Source organism: Lithobates pipiens, unplaced genomic scaffold (assembly GCF_037356315.1).
Source record: "Lithobates pipiens isolate NorthernLeopardFrog02 unplaced genomic scaffold, aLitPip1_a1.2 Scaffold_30, whole genome shotgun sequence".
NCBI lineage: Eukaryota > Metazoa > Chordata > Amphibia > Anura > Ranidae > Lithobates > Lithobates pipiens.
This window is the reverse complement of record NW_027507791.1, coordinates 338,381-360,363: the sequence shown is the minus strand read 5'-3', so window position 1 is coordinate 360,363 and position 21,983 is coordinate 338,381. Positions and strand designations below refer to the sequence as shown.

General features: G+C 46.9%; 1 protein-coding gene across 1 annotated transcript; it reads right to left on the bottom strand.

Moving 5' to 3' along the window:
• Positions 1–4,511: 4,511 nt before the first annotated feature.
• DNAAF2 (dynein axonemal assembly factor 2) lies at positions 4,512–21,202 on the bottom strand. Its single transcript, XM_077463538.1, has 3 exons — positions 19,597–21,202; positions 10,838–10,984; positions 4,512–5,794 (listed from the first exon to the last, which is right to left on the bottom strand). The coding sequence occupies exons 1-3, from the start codon at positions 21,160–21,162 to the stop codon at positions 5,354–5,356; spliced, it is 2,154 nt and encodes a 717-aa protein (XP_077319664.1). The 5' UTR covers positions 21,163–21,202; the 3' UTR covers positions 4,512–5,353.
• Positions 21,203–21,983: the final 781 nt, after the last annotated feature.

Sequence of the window (21,983 nt, the reverse complement as noted above, 5' to 3'; positions counted from 1 at the left end):
GGCTCTCAACAGCCATGCCGTTAAAACCAGCGATGGTAAAGCAGGATGGAGAATCGGACCTTGACACAGAAGGTCCTCTCGTAACTGTAGTCGCCAGGGAGCATCCGCAACAAGGCGTACTAGGTAGGCGTACCAGGCGCACCGGGGCCAAATCAGAATTACTGGAAACCCCTTGGCCTCCACTTTGCGGAGCAGACGTGGCAGTAGTTTTAATGGAGGAAAGGCGCAGCTCAGTCGGCACTGACCCCACAGAGCCACCAACACGTCCGCCCAAGGATCTCGTCCTGGATACGAATCTCGGCACCTTCCAATTGACACAGGAGATCCACGTCTGGGGTGCCCCACCGCAGGTACAGTAGCCTGAAGACCTCTGGATGCAACGCCCATTCTCCTGGGCCCAGCATCTTGTGACTTAGGTAGTCCGCCTGCCAGTTTTCTAATCCCGGGATGTAAATGGCTGACAAGGCTGGTACATGTCGCTCTGCCAACTGAAGGATGTGAGCGACCTCCCGTGCTGCAGCCAAGCTCCTTGATCATTGACATATGCCACCGCCGTGGCTTTGTCTGACTGGATCCTGATCAGATGCCCTCGTAGTCTCATCGACCATGTGGAGGAGGCATAACCATGATCGCTCAAAGCTTGAGCACATTGATCGGCAATTTGGATTCCTCCCTCGGACAGAGGCCCTGGGTCGATTGTACTTCCAGTACTCCACCCCAGCCGGTCAAGCTGATGTCAGTTGTGATCACTGTCCAAAGTAGAGGTAGCAACGACTTCCTGGACCGAAGTGCCAGGGACCTCAGCCACCAGAGCAGGGAGTCCCTGACTGACTGGTTCACCCAAATCTGCCAATCCAGGGATAACAGAGATTTGTCCCATTTGGTCAATATCTCCTTCTGGAAGACTCTGGTGTGAAACTGTACGGTACCGCCTCGAAGGAGGCCACCATGAGGCCCAGGACTCTCATGCAGAAGCTCAGTGACAACCACCTGCGGTTCATCAATAGTTTTACCGCGGCTCTGCAGTTTGTCTGAAGGATAAAAACTCTCGCTTCCATGGAGTCCAGCAATAAGCCTAGATACTCCAAGCGCTGAGTTGGTATGAGCACCGACTTTTTTTTTTTTTTTTTTTTAGGTTCAACAGCAACCCAAATTCCTTCAGGGTTTGCATGGTGATCGCCACATCCTCCTTTAATTCTGAGGCGAAAGCTGTTCTCAGCAGGAGATCATCTAGGTAACCTACGATCGCGATCCCGTGTTTTAGGTCCAAGATTGTAGTCCCCAAAAAGGAAGGGGTACGTCCAAACAGATCGGAGTAGAACCCCTGGAACCTTTTCAACTCCGGAACAGGCACTATTACCTCGCAGCTTAGCGGGTCCCTTACCACCCCCATTAGGGCATCCCGGCGAGCCGGGAGTAAGGGTATGCTGGAGGGGAATAATCTGTTTGGTGGCCAAGAGAGGAACTTTATCTTGTAGCCAGAGGAAATCAGTTTGCAGACCCATTGGTCAGATAGCCAAGAGGCCCACCGGACTGCAAACTCCCGAACGTGACCAATCACCCATGTGACGGGCGGGGGCAAACCTTCATGCGGTAGCACTTTTGTTCGCAGTCTTGCGGTTTCAGGGACGCTTTTCTCCCTCAGAGGTCGTCCTGTCAGACAGAATTGAGCCAAACTAAAAAGCCTAGTCTGAGCAGAAAATGAGGGACCTTGCCTGCGGCATGGCTCCTTAGTCTTCCTGGCCTATGGGAACAAGGTACTCTTCCCACCTGTGACATTCTTAATGCCATCCAACAAGACTCCAAAGAGCCACTCAACCAAGGAAGGGTAGATCCATCAAGGCTTTTTTAGATGCCTGGTCAGTAGACCAGAATTTTAGCCAAATCAGGTGCCTCAGCACCACTGCTGGACACTAAAGCCCTGGATAGCAGGGGGAAGCGTATCCAGGGCCGCGTCACAAACGTACTTAAGGCCGTTCACCAACTGGTCTGCTAGTTCTAGGCAGACGGGAATAGCCTGCTGCTTCTCCAATTCATGGTGCAAAAGTTTTGCCTATTCAGTAAGTGTCTGCGACACAAGTGCTGTGACCAGTACTGGTCGCATCACGGACCCCACAACCGTAAACAAAGAACGGGCCACTGCCTCTGCCTTCCTGTCAGTAGGGTCCTTAAATGCAGGAGTCCCCTCTACCGGTATTGTGGTTACTTTATTTAACCTGGATACTGGGGGGGTCCACGACCGGAGGAGCCGTTTACCACCTTTGCGCCCACACACCACCTCCACCCTGGCAACGAACATTTCAAGGACCGCCGACAAAGCGTCCAAAGGCAATGCACTGTTTGCAGACGAGCCGGTTGCAATTGTAGGAAGTTCTTGTGAAGCAACACCAGTTTCTGAAGCCATGGTGACCCACCCTGTCTGCCACCCTTGGGGACTTAGGACAGGTGCACAGTCCCACCCTCCTAGCGGCTGCAGACTGAGAGGCCCCCACCGCAGGACTCACCACCCCGACCGAGTGCTGCGCTGTTCTGTTACAAGTGCCTGCGTCCAGTATCAGCTCCCAGGTGTCCAGAGCGAAAAAACGCTCTGTTCTGATCAGCAGGGACCAGTGCTGAGCATAAAAACCACACTGGACTACAACAAAATGGCCACCCTGTATAAAGAACATAATCACAGAGAAAATGGCGACCGAGCTACAGAAAACTGGCCCCTGACCATGCTTTCCACTGAGGCACACCAAAAATGGGCAACTAACAACTGTACACAGTGAAAATGGCAGCAGAACAGCACTATGGCGATCAGAACATGCAGACCTCCAGACACCCAGGGACACAGCCACCCAGCGCAGCCCCCAATCTAAGGTGAGAGCCCCCCAGGGGACCCCTGGCTACAGGTACACACACCGCTCAGTGGCCCATTGTGTAGCATCCCCCATGGGGGGGGGGGGGGGGGGGGGGGAAGAGAAGAGAGGGACCCCCGAATCAACCTCCCAGGGAATGCCCAGCTGCTCAATCCTGCCGAGGCAGGGAGAGCTGTACTTACCATCTGGACGAGCTGGGGCCATCCCATCACAGACCCACTCTCCGATCAGTACGGGTGGCTGCTGGTCCACGGCACACTGTTACAAAGACATCGGTAGTCCGGTCATTTGTGCCCCGGAGCATTGCGCTCAATGGAGCCCAAGGGGCATGTCATGGCCGACCCAGCGCGTAGCTAGGGTCTGCACACGCTTAATGGCCAGGCTGGGGAGACAAGGATCTAGACTATCCAGCCTGTCACCCAACCGGCTGTTGACAGCAGATCACAGGATCTTAAAATCTTGTGCAAAAGGCAAAAAAAAATAAAAAAATACCAGGACCAACGGTCCCGCAGGGATCCTAGGTCCATCTCCTTCACAAAGAAGAAAAAACTGAGCTGCAGGAAGCAGGCTGGGCGGAACTGTAAAGTTCTGTTTTTTTTCATAACATGTACAACATGTTCTGCCTAGTCCTCCCCTTGAAGTTAGCGAAATAACCCTATGGTCAAGATTAATGGAGCTGTGTCAGTCAGTGAACGAAAGAGAAAGTGTTGTCACCCCAAACCAGAAAGTGCCTAAACAAGACCCTTCATAAAAGGCTCACCAAATATTTTAGAACGTAGAATACACAACCTCATTATGCAATGCAACAAACTAGTTTTATTACCATTATGTAAACTTTTGTTCAAACAGATAAATCAGCAAAAAGGAACATGGACACAGCACACGCAGAAGGAAAAATTATAAATAAAGTTGACCTGTCACTTATACACAGTGGTGGCCTCCATCTTGTAGCCTGAACAGACGGTCACCAAACAAAAAAAAAAAAAAAAAAACCCCAAAAACAAAACCCATCACCGACTTAACTGTCCTGCTGCCTAAGCCTCCACTCTTTGGTCTCTTTCAAAGCCACACCAGCTGGAGAATCTTCCACAACGGACACTTCTGCATGTGTTGGATGCCTGTGCCCACCGCTCAGTGCTTCCACTGGAGGGTACATCGGAGGATGCAGGCATAATACATATAAAGGTGTCAGATGTAATGTTTCTCTGCTTAGTGAAACTCTTTAAAAACAGCAAAGACTGGAGTCATCGTCTGCAGGACTGGCAAGCATTGAAATTCTTCTAGATTGCTTTCTTTTGGTAACATTCACTTTACCATTGAGGAGTTAGTGACATCACTGACGGACGACGTGCTTTGTATCCAAGTGATGTCACACTTGATCATGGCTTTAGCTGGGTAAAGTTCACGGTCCAAAAGAAGACATAAAAAAAAAAAAAAAAAGATGAAAACATGAGCAACAGTATTAAACTGCTCACTTGCTGCAAGACAAAAGTAGTCGTATTTGTTATACACATACACCATTACCAATAGTATTGGGACACCTGCCTTTATACGCACGTGAACTTTAATGGCATCCCAGTCTTCGTCCGTAGGGTTCAATATTGAGTTGGCCCACCCTTTGCAGCTATAACAGCTTCAACTCTTCTGTGAAGGCTGTCCACAAGGTTTAGGAGTGTGTCTATGGGAATGTTTGACCGTTCTTCCAGAAGTGCATTTGTGAAGTCAGGCACTGATATTGGACGAGAAGGCCTGGCTCGTAGTCTCCACTGCAATTCATTCAAAAGGTGTTCTATCAGGTTATGGTCAGGACTCTGTTCAGGGCAGTCAAGTTCCTCCACCCCCAGCTCGCTCATCCATGTCTTTATGGACTTTGCTTTGTGCACTGGTCCAAATCATTTGGTGGGAGAATTATGGTGTGGGTTTTTTTTCCCCAGGGGTTGGGTTTGGCCCTTTAGTTCCAGTGAACGGAACTCTTAAGGCGTCAGCATACCAAGACATTTTGGACAATTTCATGCTCCCAACTTTGTGGGAACAGTTTGGGGATGGCCCCTTCCTGTTCCAACATGACTGTGCACCAGTGCACAAGGCAAGGTCCATAAAGACATGAATGAGCGAGTTTGGGGTGGAGGAACTTGATCTCAACTCGATAGAACACCTATGGGATGAATTCGAGCAGAGACTGAGCCAGACCTTCTCATCCACATGAGTGCCTGACCTCACCAATGCATTGCTGGAAGAATGGTAAAAACATTCCTATAGACACTCCTAAACCTTGTGGACAGCCTTCCCAGAAGAGTTGAAGCTGTTATAGCTGCAAAGGGTGGGCCAACTCAATATTGAACCCTATGGACTAAGAATGGGATGTCATTAAAGTTCATGTGCGTGCAAAGACAGGTGTCCCAATACTTTTGGTAATGTAGTGTACCATACTGGGGGCTGCTCTCCGAAATAAAACAGCCTTAATTTTAAAACAACTAAATTAGCAGCGACCATTAATCTAATTCAAAGAGTAAGGCATTCTCAAAGCTGAAGGCACATTGCGTTTTGTGATCAGGGATGACGTGAATGCTGCCATCTTTGGCATCAACTTCCTTTAGACTAGGGCTAGGTTCAGAGTTCTGTAACACAGGGCTCTGTGCCAGTTCTTTTCTATCGGGGAGATCATCTTCATCAAGTTCCCTGGCCGGGATTTCTTTAAAAATGAGTCCCTCATCCTCCGCACTGCAGTCTTCCAGCTGTGCTGAGCGGGTGCAGTACGCAGGGTTCTCTGTCTGGAACTGTAGCTGCCTGCCTTGGCCCTCCACACTGCCCCCTGGCTGTGGTTCTTCTGATCCCGGCTCATCCGACTGGTAACTTATCCGCTTCTTCACGTCGCTCAGATCTGCAGATTGCTCCCTGTGGGCTAGATAGCTTTCCTCCTCCAGCTCCGGTTTCTGCAAGAGAAACAAAAAGTCATGAAACATTCATCACAACCCTACCAAAGGCCTTTATGGTCTGAATACACACAGGAACGGCTTTACACCTGGCTGAACAGATCAAATTAAAAGGCGTTTAGGGCAGATAAAGACATTGAATGAACTACTGGGAGGCTATATGAGGCAGTGCTGGCTCAGGTTATGTCATCATCGCTGAGGTCCTAAAGGATTGATAAAATATATTAAACCGAATAAATAAATAAAAAATTAGGATGCTTTGTGTTACACTGGATTTGTTGTTTTCCACTTGTGTGTAAAGTGGTATTAACCACTACAATACAGGGCACTTTTGCCCCCTTCCTTCCCAGCCCAATTTTCAGCTTGCATCGCTCTCGCACTTTCAATATCAATTGCGCAGTCATGCTACAATGTACCCAAATTAATTTTTTATCATTTTGTTCGCACAAATAGAGCTTTATTTTGGTGGTATTTATTCACAACTCCTTTTTTTATTTTTTTGCGATAAGTGGAAAAAAAAAAAAAAAAAAAAGTCTTCTATTTTAAAAGGAATCCAATAAAATCGAATTTTGTCATAAATTTTAGCCAAAAAGTATTCTGCTACATGTTTTTGGTAAAAAAAAAAAAAAAAAAAAAAAAAAAAAAAACATGTAGCAGAATACTTTTTGGCTAAAATTTATGACAAAATTCGATTTTATTGGATTCCTTTTAAAATAGAAGACATTTTTTTTTTTTTTTACCAAAAAGAAATTAATTGTATTTTGTGACCACGGACATATGTATGCAAATGATCATGTACAGATGTGTGCAGGTGATCACGGACATGTGTGCAGATAATCATTGGGACATGTGATTTTAGTGGGATGTGTTTTTCACTAGACTGGTTATCAGTGAGTAAAAAACAGCTCATACTCACCGATCACCAGCCGGCTGCAGCGATCTGCTCTCCTCAGCGACGACTTCCGTGTGAGGAGAGTCGATTGCCTAGCAACTGGCTGTTTGTTTACATCACATGATGGCTGTGATTGGACACGACCATCATGTGATCAGGAGGGCCAATCACAGAGCCCTCCTGCCGATCCGAGATGCGCCGTGTCCGGGTGACACGATGCATAGGGATCACGTCGCTGCGCGGGCATGCGCACGATCCCGCCCTGCCTTCTGAAGGATGTTCCTGAACATCCAGTCAGAAGGAGAGAGCTCCCACCCGGCCGTATATCCACACACACACAGGCCGGGTGCGAAGTAATTAAACACCAAATCAAAAATGTAATAATGCAGCTTACCAATCAGATGCGGTGGCTGCATTCACTTTAAGGCTTTTCTCCCCTCTTTTTTCACCTGATGTGGCCAATAAACCCATCTCCTGAATTAGATTGCCCCCCCACTATGAATGAAGGAGCACAGGGGGCACCTTTGGACAGCAGCATTGTCAGTATGGGGGAGGGGACTGTTAGATGGACTAGCAAATTGAAGCCAAACTCCAGCTAATACTTTATAAGCAGCTACAGCAAACTTTTTTTTCCCTTTTGGGATAAAGATTTTATCCAAATAGAAAAACTGATCATTGTAACCTGTCAGTGTTAAATGGTTTGTCTCATTTCTGTAACCGATAAGCTCTCCCAGTAGAATGTGTTCTTTTTGAAGAGACTAAAGGTCCCTTTCACACGCGGGGACCGTTCAGATCCGCCTGTCAGTTTTTCTTTCAGCAGATCTGAACGGTCGTTCCATACATCTCTATGGAGCGACGGATGTCAGCGGTGACGTGCCCGCTGACATCTGTGCTGCAAAATCCAGACAGATTGATGTCCTATTTTCCATCCGTCTGGTGGATCGGATGAAAAGGACAGGTGTTCAGTAATCATCCGATCACCCCCAAAAAGGAGAACAGTCTCTCTGAGAGGTCCGTTCTTGGACAGCATTCAGAGACGGACTTGTCGTCATCCACTGGCTCAGCGGGGATCAATGGAGCGATCCTCGCTGAGCAAGCAGATGAGTAAAATCGGACAGCCCCATGTGAAAGGGGCCTTACTGGCTGGATCAGATAAAAATAGAAGAAAGCAAGCCTAAAAAAAAAGAAAAAATGAATGCAGCCACCACATCTAAGAAACGTTAACCGGTTCCTGTCCGGTCTATGGAAGAAGGCGCCGGCGGCAACTTCTCAGGCGATCCGGTAGGACATCATACGACTTGCGCCCAGATCGGGCCGCACAATCCGTCACTGGCTGCGTCCACCGGCTTGATCACTGTACTGCCCACTGCCAGTACCATGTGACCACTCTAACCAATCACATGATAGTTGTATACAATGGATGGCTTCCTTTTAAGCCACCTATAGCATACAATTGTCTTGATAGCTGTGATTGGTCAGTGTGATCACATGGTACAGACTGGGCCAACTACAACAAAAGAAACTGAATAGATTTCATTCACTAAAATGCTTGCACATAGCAATGTAATGAACTGCTATAAGCAAAACATAATGGGGGGTTGATTTACTAAAGGCAAATCCACTTTGTACCACAAGCGTGCTGCAACTGCACTTGGAAGTGCAGTTGCTGTAGATCTTAGGGGGAAGCTCTGCTGATTTCCATCATTCAGTCACATACAAACAAAAATGCTGTTTATTTTCCTTTTATGTCACCCTCGGGTCTACAGCGACTGCACTTCCAAATGCATACATACATATATACATACACACAGTCCCCGATCACCGCCGCACTGCACTGGTGACAGCATGCAAATAAAAAAAAATTAAATTTCTTTATTTTACAAAAACACACACAACTTCAAGGTATTTAGTAAGAGGCATGGCAAGCACTTTTGGACGGTCTACTTTCCAACAATTTCTGGGCTTTCAAATGTCAAACATTTCAGACATTTCTGGGCCTCAAGAAATGAGATTGGCCACCAGTATATCAGATGTGATCATTTTTTAGATACATACCATGGTTTGTGAACTCCATAACCTCACTACAGACTAAATAAAACCACTGACGTGTATTCTGCTACACTTCTTTGGTGAAAATAACCCATTTTGACATAAATTCATAGAGACAGATTTAAAATTTTAGAACAAAAAAAAAAAAAAAAAGTGATGATTAAATATGACCAAAACTATTTGTGTAAAACAAAATTTGGGTACAATGTTGCATGACCGCATGATTGTCATTCAAAGTGCTACAGCGCTAAAAGCTGAAAACTGGCCCTGAGAGGAAGGGGGTATTAGTGCACAGTATGCAAGTGGTTAAGCTGCAATAAAATGGTCTGCTTTTAGGTTTAATACCACTTTAAATGCTTTTCATGCAGATGTACATTTGGCCTCAAAATATCTGAAAGATCCATCATTGGTAATTCTGATGGCTAGTAATGGCAAAGGAAAATTAACTGGCTGCTTCAAGGGAGGCAGATGGATCTACCTTGGAATACTTTCATAAAATGACAACCCTCATTATGAAGGTTTATGGTTGGGGAGAGGAGTGAAGTAGTTCTTTATATTTGTTTAAAATAAAAACCATGGGAAACAGGGAAGGTAAAGTTTAAAAAGACTGCTCTGAATAGCAGAGGTGCTTTAGTGTGCGAGACTAATTTCCCTCTCCAACGGCCTGTGCCATAGCATGCTACAGGACAGACTGCTCACTCATTGGTGAGACATCCTCCCAAACGTGGTCATTTACAACATTATACAGGTATACCCCACTTTTAAGTACACAATGGGGTTATTTACTAAAGCTGTAAAGTGCAAAATCAGGCTCACTTCTGCATAGAAACCAATAAGCTTCTAACCTCAGCTTGCTCAAATAAGCTTTGGTAATAAGACCTGGAAGCTCATTGGTTTCTATGCAGAAGTGAGCCTGATTTTGCACTCTACAGCTTTAATAAATAAACCCCATTGTGTACTTAAAAGTGGGGTATGCCTGTAAAATGGACTGACCACCATAATACAATCTGCTCGGCTTTGGCATGCACATGTTTATGGAAACAAAGGGATTGAAGGGTCTGGTAGGCGTTACATACTACCACCCAAGTCTTCCAAGCTTGGCTTATTACTAGGGGTGCAATGGATCATCACCGACCCGTATGGGTCACCCTGCTCGGATCGGCATACGCCACGATCCGCGGTCTCAGCCTTAGGAAAGGCCGTGGCTTCGGCCTAGCTCTGAAGTGGTGGCCATCTTTCTACACCCAGGCCGTTTACAATGTGATTGCTCCATCAAATGACGAAGCGATCACTTGTACACAAACCGGCGTCATGCCGATTCCTCTCTCCCCTCTCTGTACTGTGGAGCGGAGAGATAGGATGGAAGCAGTGCTGTGGGTTGGATCTGTAGTGCCCACAGCGCTGCTCTGTGACAGCCATCCCGCATCACCCAGCCATGCTCTGCAATAACCAACCATGCTCAGCCAATATTACAGTGGGGGAGATTGTGGATATTACAGTGGGGACTATATGGTGGTGGAATTTTCACGGGTTTTTGCAAATTCAATTATTATTTGCTGATCCGAAAAATTATCCGATCCGAGGAACGATCTGATCCGCGAGTTCTCTCTAATCTCTGGGCCAGGCCACACTGCTTGTAATGATCCCTTCTTATGAAAATGCTAGGTGCCTGGCTGTCATGCTCGTTCCAAGTCAGAGGCTTAAAAAACAAACAATCACTACTGAAGGAGAAATTCACATGGCCAGCATGCATATTTTTGTGCTAGTTTCTATGAATTGCCATTCACAGCAACCATATTCTGCCTCATTGCACTAGGGGAAAAGGGGGGAGGAAGAAGAAAGCACGATCTTACAGGTCATTATGAACCAAAAGAGCTGATCCAGACAATGAGTTGTAGAGCCTCCAAGACCCATACTTGTACCTGCTCTAGACTCCAGGGAATGATGCCATCTTGTGGCCATTATGTACACGGCATCAATGCAAGCTGAGCACGTTTTAACTATTTTTAACGATTTAGAGGAATTGTTTCCACATTTCTTTTAATAAAAAAAGTCTGTACATCACAAATTAATTACAGCAAGGCAAAGCAGTAAATGCTTACATTTAACCGGATGTGGGCTATTTCTGCATTCATTTCAAGCACATTAATCAGCGGTTGGTCTTCTAGCGTGGACCAGGGAATGGTAGAAGGGCGTAAACCACTCTCCAGAAATTCTGTCACGTTGTCCTCATCAATAAACCTTCTTTCCTACAGAAACACAAAAATGTCAAACTGTTACAAAGAGGCAGCCAAGAGTGCTGTGCTTGATCATCAAACCCGTTTCATATTAATATCATTTATAGGAATTCTTTACAGGAATTTGTAGGAATTTAGAGGACTAATAAATGGAAACGCTCCAGGAAAATGATTTTTTTTTTATTAATTATGCTCTGTAAAATTAGGATTACTGTCATTAGACACAACCTACTAATGACATTCATTTAATACATATCCTCCCTGCTAGATTGTGAGCTCTAAAGAGCAGGGCCCTCTGATTCCTCCTATTATGAATTGTATTGCAACTTTACTGTCTGCCCTCATGTTGTAAAGTGCTGCACAAACTGTTGGTGCGATATAAATCCTGTATGATATATGACATGTGTCTTGAATGCTGCTGTGTAGCATAAAAATGGCAGCTTCACTGATGCTGAATATTACAGTCATTGCACTTCCTCTACCATTCCAACCAGGAGCGGCATTCAAGACACAGAAATATCATTAGAGGCTACTCCTTTTTACCCCCCACCCCGATTTCCACTTTAAATACTTTAAGTTTGTTTACATTGATAAAAAGGGTAGAGTCTGTTTCCTGGCTTCTTTTGTATCAGTTTAGAAAATTAATACTTTCTCTGGTTGCTATAGGCAACAGCTCACCATAGCCCAATAATGTCTGGATGTTAGGATCTTGAGTAAAATTCCAGTACGGTATAAGTCAACAAAACTATCTGTAAAGCAGTCCATAGAGGACACAAAAAATGCTTGATTCCCCATTAACACAGTCAGTGCTGATGGGGGAAATGACTGACTTGGGTACAATCTGCCTGCCCATATACATGTATTGGGTCCCAGCTGATGCCCGCTGAACTGGCTGAATTCTGATCCCTGTATGGTTGGCTTAAGACAACCAAATACACCAGCTGATGCAGTCATGTACTAACGTACCTGTAAACTAATGTACAGTGGTGTGAAAAAGTGTTTGCCCCCTTCCTCATTTCCTGTTCCTTTGCATGTTTGTCACACTTAAGTGTTTCGGAACATCAAACCAATTTAAACAATAGTCAAGGACAACACAAGTAAACACAAAATGCAATTTGTAAATGAAGGTGTTTATTATTAAAGGTGAAAAAAAATCCAAACCATCATGGCCCTGTGTGAAAAAGTGATTGCCCCCTAAACCTAATAACTGGTTGGGCCACCCTTAGCAGCAGCAACAACTGCAACCAAGCGTTTGCGATAACGTGCAATGAGGCTTTTACAGCGTCCTGGAGGAATGTTGGCCCACTCATCTTTGCAGAATTGTCCTAATTCAGTTACATTAGAGGGTTTTCGAGCATGAACGGCCTTTTTAAGGTCATACCACAACATCTCAATAGGATTCAGGTCAGGACTTTGGCTAGGCCACTCCAAAGTCTTCATTTTGTTTTTCTTCAGCCATTCGGTGGTGGACTTGCTGGTGTGTTTAGGATCATTGTCCTGCTGCAGAACCCAAGTTCGTTTCAGCTTGAGTACACGAACAGATGGTCGGACATTCTCCTTCAGGATCTCATGGTAGACAGCAGAATTCATAGTTCCTTTTATCACGGCAAGTCTTCCAGGTCCTGAAGCAGCAAAACAGCCCCAGACCATCACACTACCACCACCATATTTTACTGTTGGTATAATGTTCTTTTTATGAAATGCAGTGTTCCTTCTACGCCAGATATACTTGGACACACACCTTCCAAAGAGTTCCACTTTTGTCTCATCGGTCCACAGAATGTTGTCCCAAAAGTCTTGGGGATCATCAAGATGTGTTGTGGAGAAATTGAGACGAGCTTTGATGTTCTTTTTGCTCAGCAGTGGTTTTCTCCTTGGAACTCTGCCATGCAGGCCATTTTTGCCCAGTCTTTTCCTGATGGTGGAGGCATGAACGCTGACCTTAACTGAGGCAAGTGAGGCCTGCAGTTCCTTGGACGTTGTTGTGGGGTCTTTTGTGACCTCTTGGATGAGTCGTCGCTGCGCTCTTGGGGTAATTTTGGGCGGCCGGCCACTCCTGGGAAGGTTCACCACTGTTCCATGTCTTCGCCATTTGTGGATAATGGCTCTCACTGTGGTTCGCTGGATTCCCAAAGCTTTGGAAATGGCTTTATAACCCTTTCCAGACTGATAGATCTCAATTACTTTCTTTCTCAATTGTTCCTGAATTTCTTTGGGTCTCGGCATGATGTGTAGCTTTTAAGGATCTTCTGGTGGACCTTACTGTGTCAAGCAGCTCCTATTTAAGTGATGCCTTGATTGTGAACAGGTGTGGCAATAATCAGGCCTGGGTGTGGCTATAGAAATTGAACTCAGGTGTGGACAACCACAGTTATAGTATGTTTTAACAAGGGGGGCAATCACTTTTTCACACAGGGCCATGATGGTTTGGATTTTTTTTCACCTTTAATAATAAACACCTTCATTTACAAATTGCATTTTGTGTTTACTTGTGTTGTCCTTGACTATTGTTTAAATTGGTTTGATGTTCCGAAACACTTAAGTGTGACAAACATGCAAAGGAACAGGAAATGAGGAAGGGGGCAAACACTTTTTCACACCACTGTACCTGTACGTGGCCCTTTAAGAGGCGGCCAGCGGGCAAACGCAGCAAGCTCCGCAGACTCTATTGCTGCAGGGGTACCCACGATCGCCTCACAAGGAGGAAGAATGGGGAGATGCTAATGTAAACAAGCATCTCCCCATTCTGCCTAGTGACACTGTCACTGATCTGGAGCAGAGATCAGTGACGTGTCAGATGTAGCCATTATGTAAAAAATAATGCTTTTTTTCAAAATTGTCGCTCTTTTTTTTGTTTATAATGCAAAAAATAAAATCCGCATGGGTGATCAAATACCACCGAAAAAAATAAATAAAAAGTAAAATTTTGTTTGGAAGCCATGTCGCACAATTGTCAGTTAAAGCACCGCAGTGCCAAATCGCAAAAAGTGCTCTGATCAGGAAGGGGGTTAAAGTGTTACAAAAAACAAACAAACAAACAAACACACACGCCTATAAAGCGCTGCACCTGCAATCAGCAGATCGTGGGTACCACGCAGGACCCCTGCTGTATTTATCTGCTTGTACAGGGAGACAGATACACACTGACAGGAAGAATGAACAAACTACCAGAGGGATTAACAGCGCCATGGTAGTTCATTGAAACTACAAGCCAACAGCTGCAAAGGTTGTCAGGACTGGTAGTTTCCCATTCACAGAGCACTGAATAAATGATGTTGTCAGGCAGGTGGAGCCCGGAGAAGATGCTCACCTGGTGTCATTGGGGGAAGGCTGCAGCTGCTGGAACACATTACATGTCCCATTCAAAGTACAAGTGTAACTTATTTCAAAAGGTAAAACTTATTCTTTAACCACTTCCCGACCAGCGCACGACGATGTACGTCGACAGAATGGCACGGGCAGGCATATTGGCGTACAGGTACGTCCAATATTCGATGCCGCCGTGCCATCGGGAGCGCGCCGCCGGCGGGGCGCTCCCGCGCTGGTCGGGACCCCCGTGAGTCCGGTCGTGGGACCCGCGGACTCGATCGCCGCGGGCATCCCCGCGATCGTCTCGCGGAGCGGCCGAATGGAGGAAATGCTGTGTAAACAACATTTTTCCATTCTGCCTAGCAACTAGTGACGCTGATCTCTGCTCCATGTGATTGGAGCAGAGATCAGTGTACACTAAATGAAAGCCCAACCCCCCCACAGTTAGTAACACACCCCTAGGAACACTTAACCCCTACACTGCCACCCACTGGTTAACCCTTTCACTGCCAGTGTCATTTACACAGGAATCACTGCATTTATATAGCAGTGATTACTGTATAAATGACAATGGTCCCAAAAATGTGTCAAAAATGTCCGATGGGTCCCCCACAATGTCGCAGTCACAATAAAAATCGCAGATCGCCGCCATTACTAGTAAAAAAAAAAAAAAAAAATTTATTAATAAAAATGCTATAAAACTATCCCTATTTTGTAAACGCTATAACTTTTGCGCAAACCAATCAATAATCGCTTATTGCGATTTTTTTTACCAAAAATATGTAGAAGAATACGTATCGGCCTAAACTGAGGGAAAAAAGTTTTTTTATATATTTTTGGGGATATTTATTATTACAAAAAGTAAAAAATAATGCGTTTTTTTCAAAATTATCGCTCTATTTTTGTTTATAGCGCAAAAAATAAAAACCGCAGGGGTGATCAAATACCACCAAAAGAAAGCTCTATTTGTGGGAAAAAAAGGACGTCACTTTTGTTTGGGAGCCACGTCGCACGACCGCGCAATTGTCAGTTAAAGCGACGCAGTGCCGAATCGCAAAAAGTGGTCTGGTCTTTGACCAGCAAATTGGTCCGGTCTGAAAGTGGTTAAAGAAGAGCTCCAGTTTTTGTGTTTAAAGTCAGCAGCTACAAAAACTGTAGCTGCCAATTTAATAAAAAGCGCACTCACCTGTCTCAGGATCCATCTATGTAGTCACCCGATTCATTGTGTCTCTCCCTCTCCCCGGCATTTCAACGGTGGCACCCGGTTGTGACAGCGTGCGCAAGTGCCACTCGCCTCCTGAATGGCATGGCAATCTTCTGGGGCCTGTGACGCATTTCAGAAGACTGCAGGGAGGGAGGAGGAGAAGAGAACTTCTACTCACGGAAGTAGGAGCAGGTACCTGTCAAAAGTAAGTCCCCACTCTCCCCCTCTCCCTAAAAATAAATGGCATGCCAAACGTGGCAGGGGAGGAGTGCTTAAAGCAGAACTTCCCTTTTTGGACGGAGCTCCGCTTTAAAACCCTACCCTACCGCATCAATAATATCTGGAGTTGCGCTTTAACCCCGTTAAAAATTTCAGCTATGGGAACACCAGGTACCCACTTACGGGTAAGACTGCCGCACGATTGCGACTATCTACAAAACCTCCAGCTCCTCCTCCTCTCCCCTGTTGCCTTCTGGGAGATACAGAGGTCCCAGAAGACCTGGCGAGACCATTCAGAAAGTGCAGTAGGAAACAGGCTGTGAAGGCACACGGCTTCACTTCCTGTTTCCCTTAGGGAAGATGCCGGCGCCTACACCCGAAGCCCATTCACGAATCGACTTGGGGTGCTGACATTACATCACCATTACTGCCTTCAGTGAGATGTGTCCCTTGTAATGCTGTGTCCTTTCACCTAAAGCCCTCTACCCTCGATGCAACAATCTTCTGAAAGACTGAGGAGTTGGGGAAAGTATGGGGGGGGGGGGTGCGCGCAAGGACAAGCAGTAGAAGGGACACATCTCACTGAAGGAACGCAAGGGCCTCTGTACTGATTTTTTTTTTGGTTTTAGGTAAACATCGGCTTGATAGCACAACTAAATGTTTGTGTCAAGTTAAGAGAATTACATTCCAGGTACATCATGTAAAAAAAATAAATAAAAAAAAAAAAAAAAAAAAGGGGCCTGTCCCCTGCCAGCATGCTGTTGAGAAGGACCATTGATCTCTAGGTGGAAGCTGTGGTCACCTCAAAATGCCTCATCCATCTTCTACCAGATCAGCTTGTAATGGGGGGGGGGGGGGGGGCGTTTAAAGCACGCAGTACCATTTTTCACTGCAGCATGATGCAATCCACCACCTCACACCACATTGTGGCCAGCAGAATTTGATGAAAGTGGTAGTACAGCCAAAGCTTCACCTTTCAATAATTGACTTGCGCTAAACTCCTAAATCATTGATACATAGATATAGTGAAAAAAATTAGAACATTAATATAGTCCATCCAACGCAAGATGAACAATTGATGTGAAACTAACAAACAATGCATCCAAAGAACATGATAGGAGAAAGATGACTTCCACCGCAAAAACACACTGCCGCTTACCGACTTCCATTGATCACCTATCAAGGGAGATCACAAGCGCTTTCGGCTTAATACCCAGCCTGGGCCCTTGGTAAACAGCAATGGTCACAGCATCTTCCTGAGTTGCACCTCCTGACCTATGCAATACTCCCAGCGCACACGTTCCTGCACAAAAGGCTGCATCTTAGATTGGATGGTGAAATGACCAGTAGGGAGGAGCGATGTGCTGACATCACATCGGTCACACAGGTCCCAGAGTGACGGGCTGCACTGGAGAGCCGGCCGGCTTGATTTTTGCACTTTGTATATTCTACCTAATTGTAAGTGCAATACATTTTACCTCACAAATTACCATAAAGATTTTACACTATGGAAGCCTTTATTTCTTTATGGGGATTGTGGGGCAATAAGTCCCTTTGAGGGGTGCAACTCCGGAAGATGCTGTGACCATTGCTGTGTTAAACCTTGGCCCAGGCTGGGTATTAAGCCAAAAGCGCTTGTGATCGTCTGTGATAGGAGATCGGAAGTCGGTAAGTGGCAGTGTGTTTTGCGGTGGAAGTCATCTTTCTCCCACCACATTCTTTGGGTTCATAGTTTGTTAGCTTCACATCAATTTTTCATCTTACATTGCATGGACTTTATTTAGGATATTCCTTTTCCAATTTTTTCACTATATCTATGTATCAATTATTTAAGAGTTTAGCTCAACTTAATTACTGAAAGGTGTATATCCTGTGTGTATCTCACAAGATGTTGTAGCTTGGTTTCACATTTTCACTTCATTTTCGATAGCGCGGTAATTTTTATTTTGCTTGTAATTCAAGCGAGGTCATGACAATGGAGTCGTTGGGAATCCACCCACATGCCGCTGAGAGCCTGAGCCGGCCGATCCCGCCCCTCCACAGCCCAGTGCTGCAATGAGGGGAGGGGGCAGAGCAGAGAGCTGCTTGCTGACTGGCAGCCTACAGCTTTCAAAGCTCTGAGAACCGAGCAATTGGCGGTGTTTGATCACTTGGTTCTCAGTGTATAGAGCCAGCAGGGGCCAGATGCAGCATCCACCTGGGAGGGAGAGAGGGGGAGAGAGAGGGGGAGAGAGAGGGGGAGAGAGAGGGGGAGAGAGAGGGGGAGAGAGAGGGGGAGAGAGAGGGGGAGAGAGAGGGGGAGAGAGAGGGGGAGAGAGAGGGGGAGAGAGAGGGGGGAGAGAGGGGGGGGAGAGAGGGAGAGAGGGAGAGGGGGATCCCACACAACTTTGACTTGTCACTTTGTGACTATTCAATAACGTTTGACTTAAAGGGGTTGCAAATCCTCACCGTTTTTTTACCTTAATGCATTAAAAGGTGAAAAAAAAAACTGTGCTGCAGAAGCACCCAGAACCCCCTTTACATTTACCTGAGCCTGCAATTCCCAGAACGGGAACGAGCACACCAGCTCAGGCCAGTGTCTCGTGGATTGAAAGCAGAGCCATTGGCTCCCGCCATCAAAAGCAATGACGGGGGGCGCCATTTGTGAACAGACGCATTAACAGGACACAGGAGTGTGCCTGCATGGGTGTCCACGAAGGAGAGCGCTTCTCTGATGGGGCACTCAAGGAAAAACAAAAAAATTATGAGGAGCAGCCAGGAGCGCTACTGAGGGACCCCAGAAGAGGAGGATTGGGGCCACTGTGCAAAACCAACTGCACAGGAGGCGGCAAGTATGTTTTTTTTTTATTTTTATTTTTTTAACTGAACCTTTACAACCACTTTAAAAAGGTAAACAAAAAACCCAATGAGAACAGGGTGTAGACATCACAGCCACTGGTATGAGAGAGCCCTGATGTATTGGAAATGTGTTCGATATAAACTGTAAAGCAGCATTAAGCCTCAAACCAAAAAGGTCATATATTGCAGCTTACCCATCACTAGATGCGGTGGCTGCATTTTATTTTTTTTAGGCTTTTCTGTTTTCACCTGGTGATCTGGCCATTAAGGATGAGTGCCGGCGTGTTCGCACACTCCACGTGCAGAGCACGCCAGGAAGTCGGCGCTAAGCTAATCACAGGCAGTGAGACATTTCCCGGTCTCTGCAGCTGTACATCAGGAAAATGCCTCACTGCCTGTGATTAGCGCAGCGCCGTGCAGACTTCCTGGCGGGCTCTGCACGTGGAATGTGCGATCACGCCCAAGCTCATCCCTACTTACCAGTAACACATCTCCTGTATTAGAGCTGTCCCATTCTGGATGAAGGAGCAACAGAGACCCCTTTGGGCACCAATATAATAAGTAAAGGAAGGAGGGGAGCATTAGACTAGCAGATATATATATATATATATATATATATATATATACACACATATATACACACACACACACACACACACACATATACATACATATACACACACATACATACTAACAATTTGAAACCAAACTCCAGCTCATAAAAAAACTGTTACAGCAAACAGTTTGGTGATAAAGGGAGGGGGATCATTGTAAGCAACCCGGTTAGTTGTAAATGGTTTGTCTTACCACTGCAGGGCAGCTTGCTCGGTTTTAAAATTGATTTATTGGCCAGATCACCATGTGAAAATATAGAAAGAAAGCCTAATTAAAAAAAAAAAAAAAAATTGCAGCCATCATATCTATTAATTGGTAAAGCACAATATAATAAAGGGTTGGGATGAATACATCTTTAATGTATGTGTGAAGTCAGAGTGGTTTTCTGTTGAACTAAGATGGAAAACGATTAAAGAGAACCGGTCACAAGTCCCCTTACCTGTAAAGAATTGCTATTCACGCCAAAGTAGAGATTCTTCCAGAGCCCGAAGCACTCGGAGGATTTGGTCAGCTCTATGACTACATTGTCTTCGGAAACGTTCACGGCGATATCGTTCATGTTGAGGTTGTACTGCGGTAGGAACTGTACAAACAGAAGGTAGGGGGTGTTGGTGGCTTTGACACAGAAGCGGATCTCGCACTGATAGCAGCCGACCTCGGAGGTGATGCTGTGCTCATCGATGTCCTTGACGTGGATGACTAAAGTCAGTGTGGTGGCGCTCTGGGAACAAGTGAAGATGGGGCACTCCGGGGGAACCTCGGGCAAGGCATTGATGACGTGTCCAGCTGCGATCGGCTCGTTGACCTTCCCGGGTTCTCCCTCAGAAGAAGGGCTTTCTGCCGCCTTGCCGGACTCTTGTGTAGTGCTGGACTCCTGGGTAGCAGAGTCGGGGGATGGGGACAACTTGGATTCAGTTCCTGGGCCATTAGCCAGCTGCTCCTGCATCCGCTTCAGGGCATCCTGCTGGACAACGGGCACGGTGACCACCAGCTGCCTCTTGCTCTTGTTGAACTGAGCTGTTCCCCTCTTCTCCTCCACCAGGTAGGGCAGCTTAAGTTGCAGTTTATAGGCCGGTTTCTGGGACTCCAGGCTGAGGGCTTTCCCTTCGATGTTCAGGTGGACCTCGGCGGCGGAGTTGAGCAGCGGCAGATCTATGGTGATAGCCAGCTCCTTGGGCACGGGGCTGGGCGCCGAGTCCCTGGCATCCCGGTAGTCCTGGATGTCCACGTAGGAGCGGTGGCGGATGGTGTAGTGGGGGACAGTGGGCTCCTGGTTGGCTTTGCGGTCCGGGGGAGGCGGTTGGACCTTAGGTTGACCCCGGGTGACCTTCTTCTGCCCTCCCGGCACATCGTAGGGGTACGGGAAGCTGAGCGGGTCGGCGGGGTCCCGCGGTTTTGGCTTGGCTTCGGGGTGGTTTTTGCGGAGCACGCAGGAACGCGGGACCCCCCGGTACTTCTCCTCCAGGGTGCACACGTTGGCGGTGTCCAGGACCACGTGGAATCCTCGGGACACCATGTCCAGCGCGGTCAGGTCCACCATGGCCTTGAACTTGTCGTTACCGGCGGCCAGGCGGAGGGTCTCCGGGTGGAAGATGACATCATAGATGAGATCCCTTCCCCCCTCCGGGCTCAGCTCCTCCCGGGCGGGGCTCAGGGAACACGGCAGGCTCCAGTGCTGGCCGGAGCGCCCCTCCTGGTCCTTGGCCGGCACGCAGTCAGGCCGCTGGACCCGCCCGTTGCTGCACACGTTCAGGTAGCAGCTCCGCTGCCCGTTCATGCTGGTGTGCAGCACGTGGCCCGGCTCGGGGTGAAGGAACTGCACGTCCACCCCGCGCTCCCGCTCCATCTCGCTGATCTCCCGCTCATACCGGCCCCGGTTCTCCGGATCGCTGATCTCCTTGGCGTATCGGGCGAACAGCTCCCGGAAGCGGGCGTCCTGGAAGGCGGACTTGAAGCGTTCCAGCTCCTCCGGGGTCACGTTCAGCTCCTCCAGCCTGGCCGCCATCCTGCTCCACTACTGATCTCCTAGGAGACGGGCGCTCGGTGATGAAATCATTGCGCCGCGACCGGTGGCGGCTGATTGGGCAGCGGTGGGTCACATGGCGCGGGACGAGGGCGGGGTCGGCCAATCGGGCGGCGGCGTCTTGCGGTTGCCATGGTAAAAGCATACCGCGGTTATTTACAGGGCTTGGGAAAGGGAGGGGGAGGGGTCGTGCGGGGTCACCATGCTGTTTATACAGTCTCCATTCCTCCTCGCTTCATAACATCCCCCCAGCTGTCCCCACAACCAGACATATTTATAGAAAATACCACTGCTGGCTTCCTTCTAAAAATACTCATTGCCTGACTCCCATGGTAATCCCTTAGTTGCTGTGCTTTCTCACCCACTAATCCAGATCAAGCATACAGCCAGTGAAGGCAAAACTAAGCCACCACTTCTGTTCAACACGACAGCCAGGCAGCGAGCATTCTCTTAACCACTTGCTACCCAGGCAAATTCTGACATTTCTCCTTTACATATAAAAATCATCTTTTTTTTGCTAGAAAATGACTTAGAACCCTCAAACATTATATATATATATATATAATATCACTGACCCTCAAAGGAGCTGCTGGTTTTATTGGGCTTACCGTTAACTTCTTGACCTCGTCTCCGTCTAGGGTTTCCTGCAGTAGATGGCCCAAAGAAATGTAGAAACTGACACTGGATCCTCTAGTGGGTTATTTATTTGAAGTAGAAACAGAGTCTTTCAGTTTAGGGTAGAGGGTTAGGAGGAAGTTCAGGTACTTTGGACTGTCAAAAATTGAAAGTCTTTTATAGAAGAA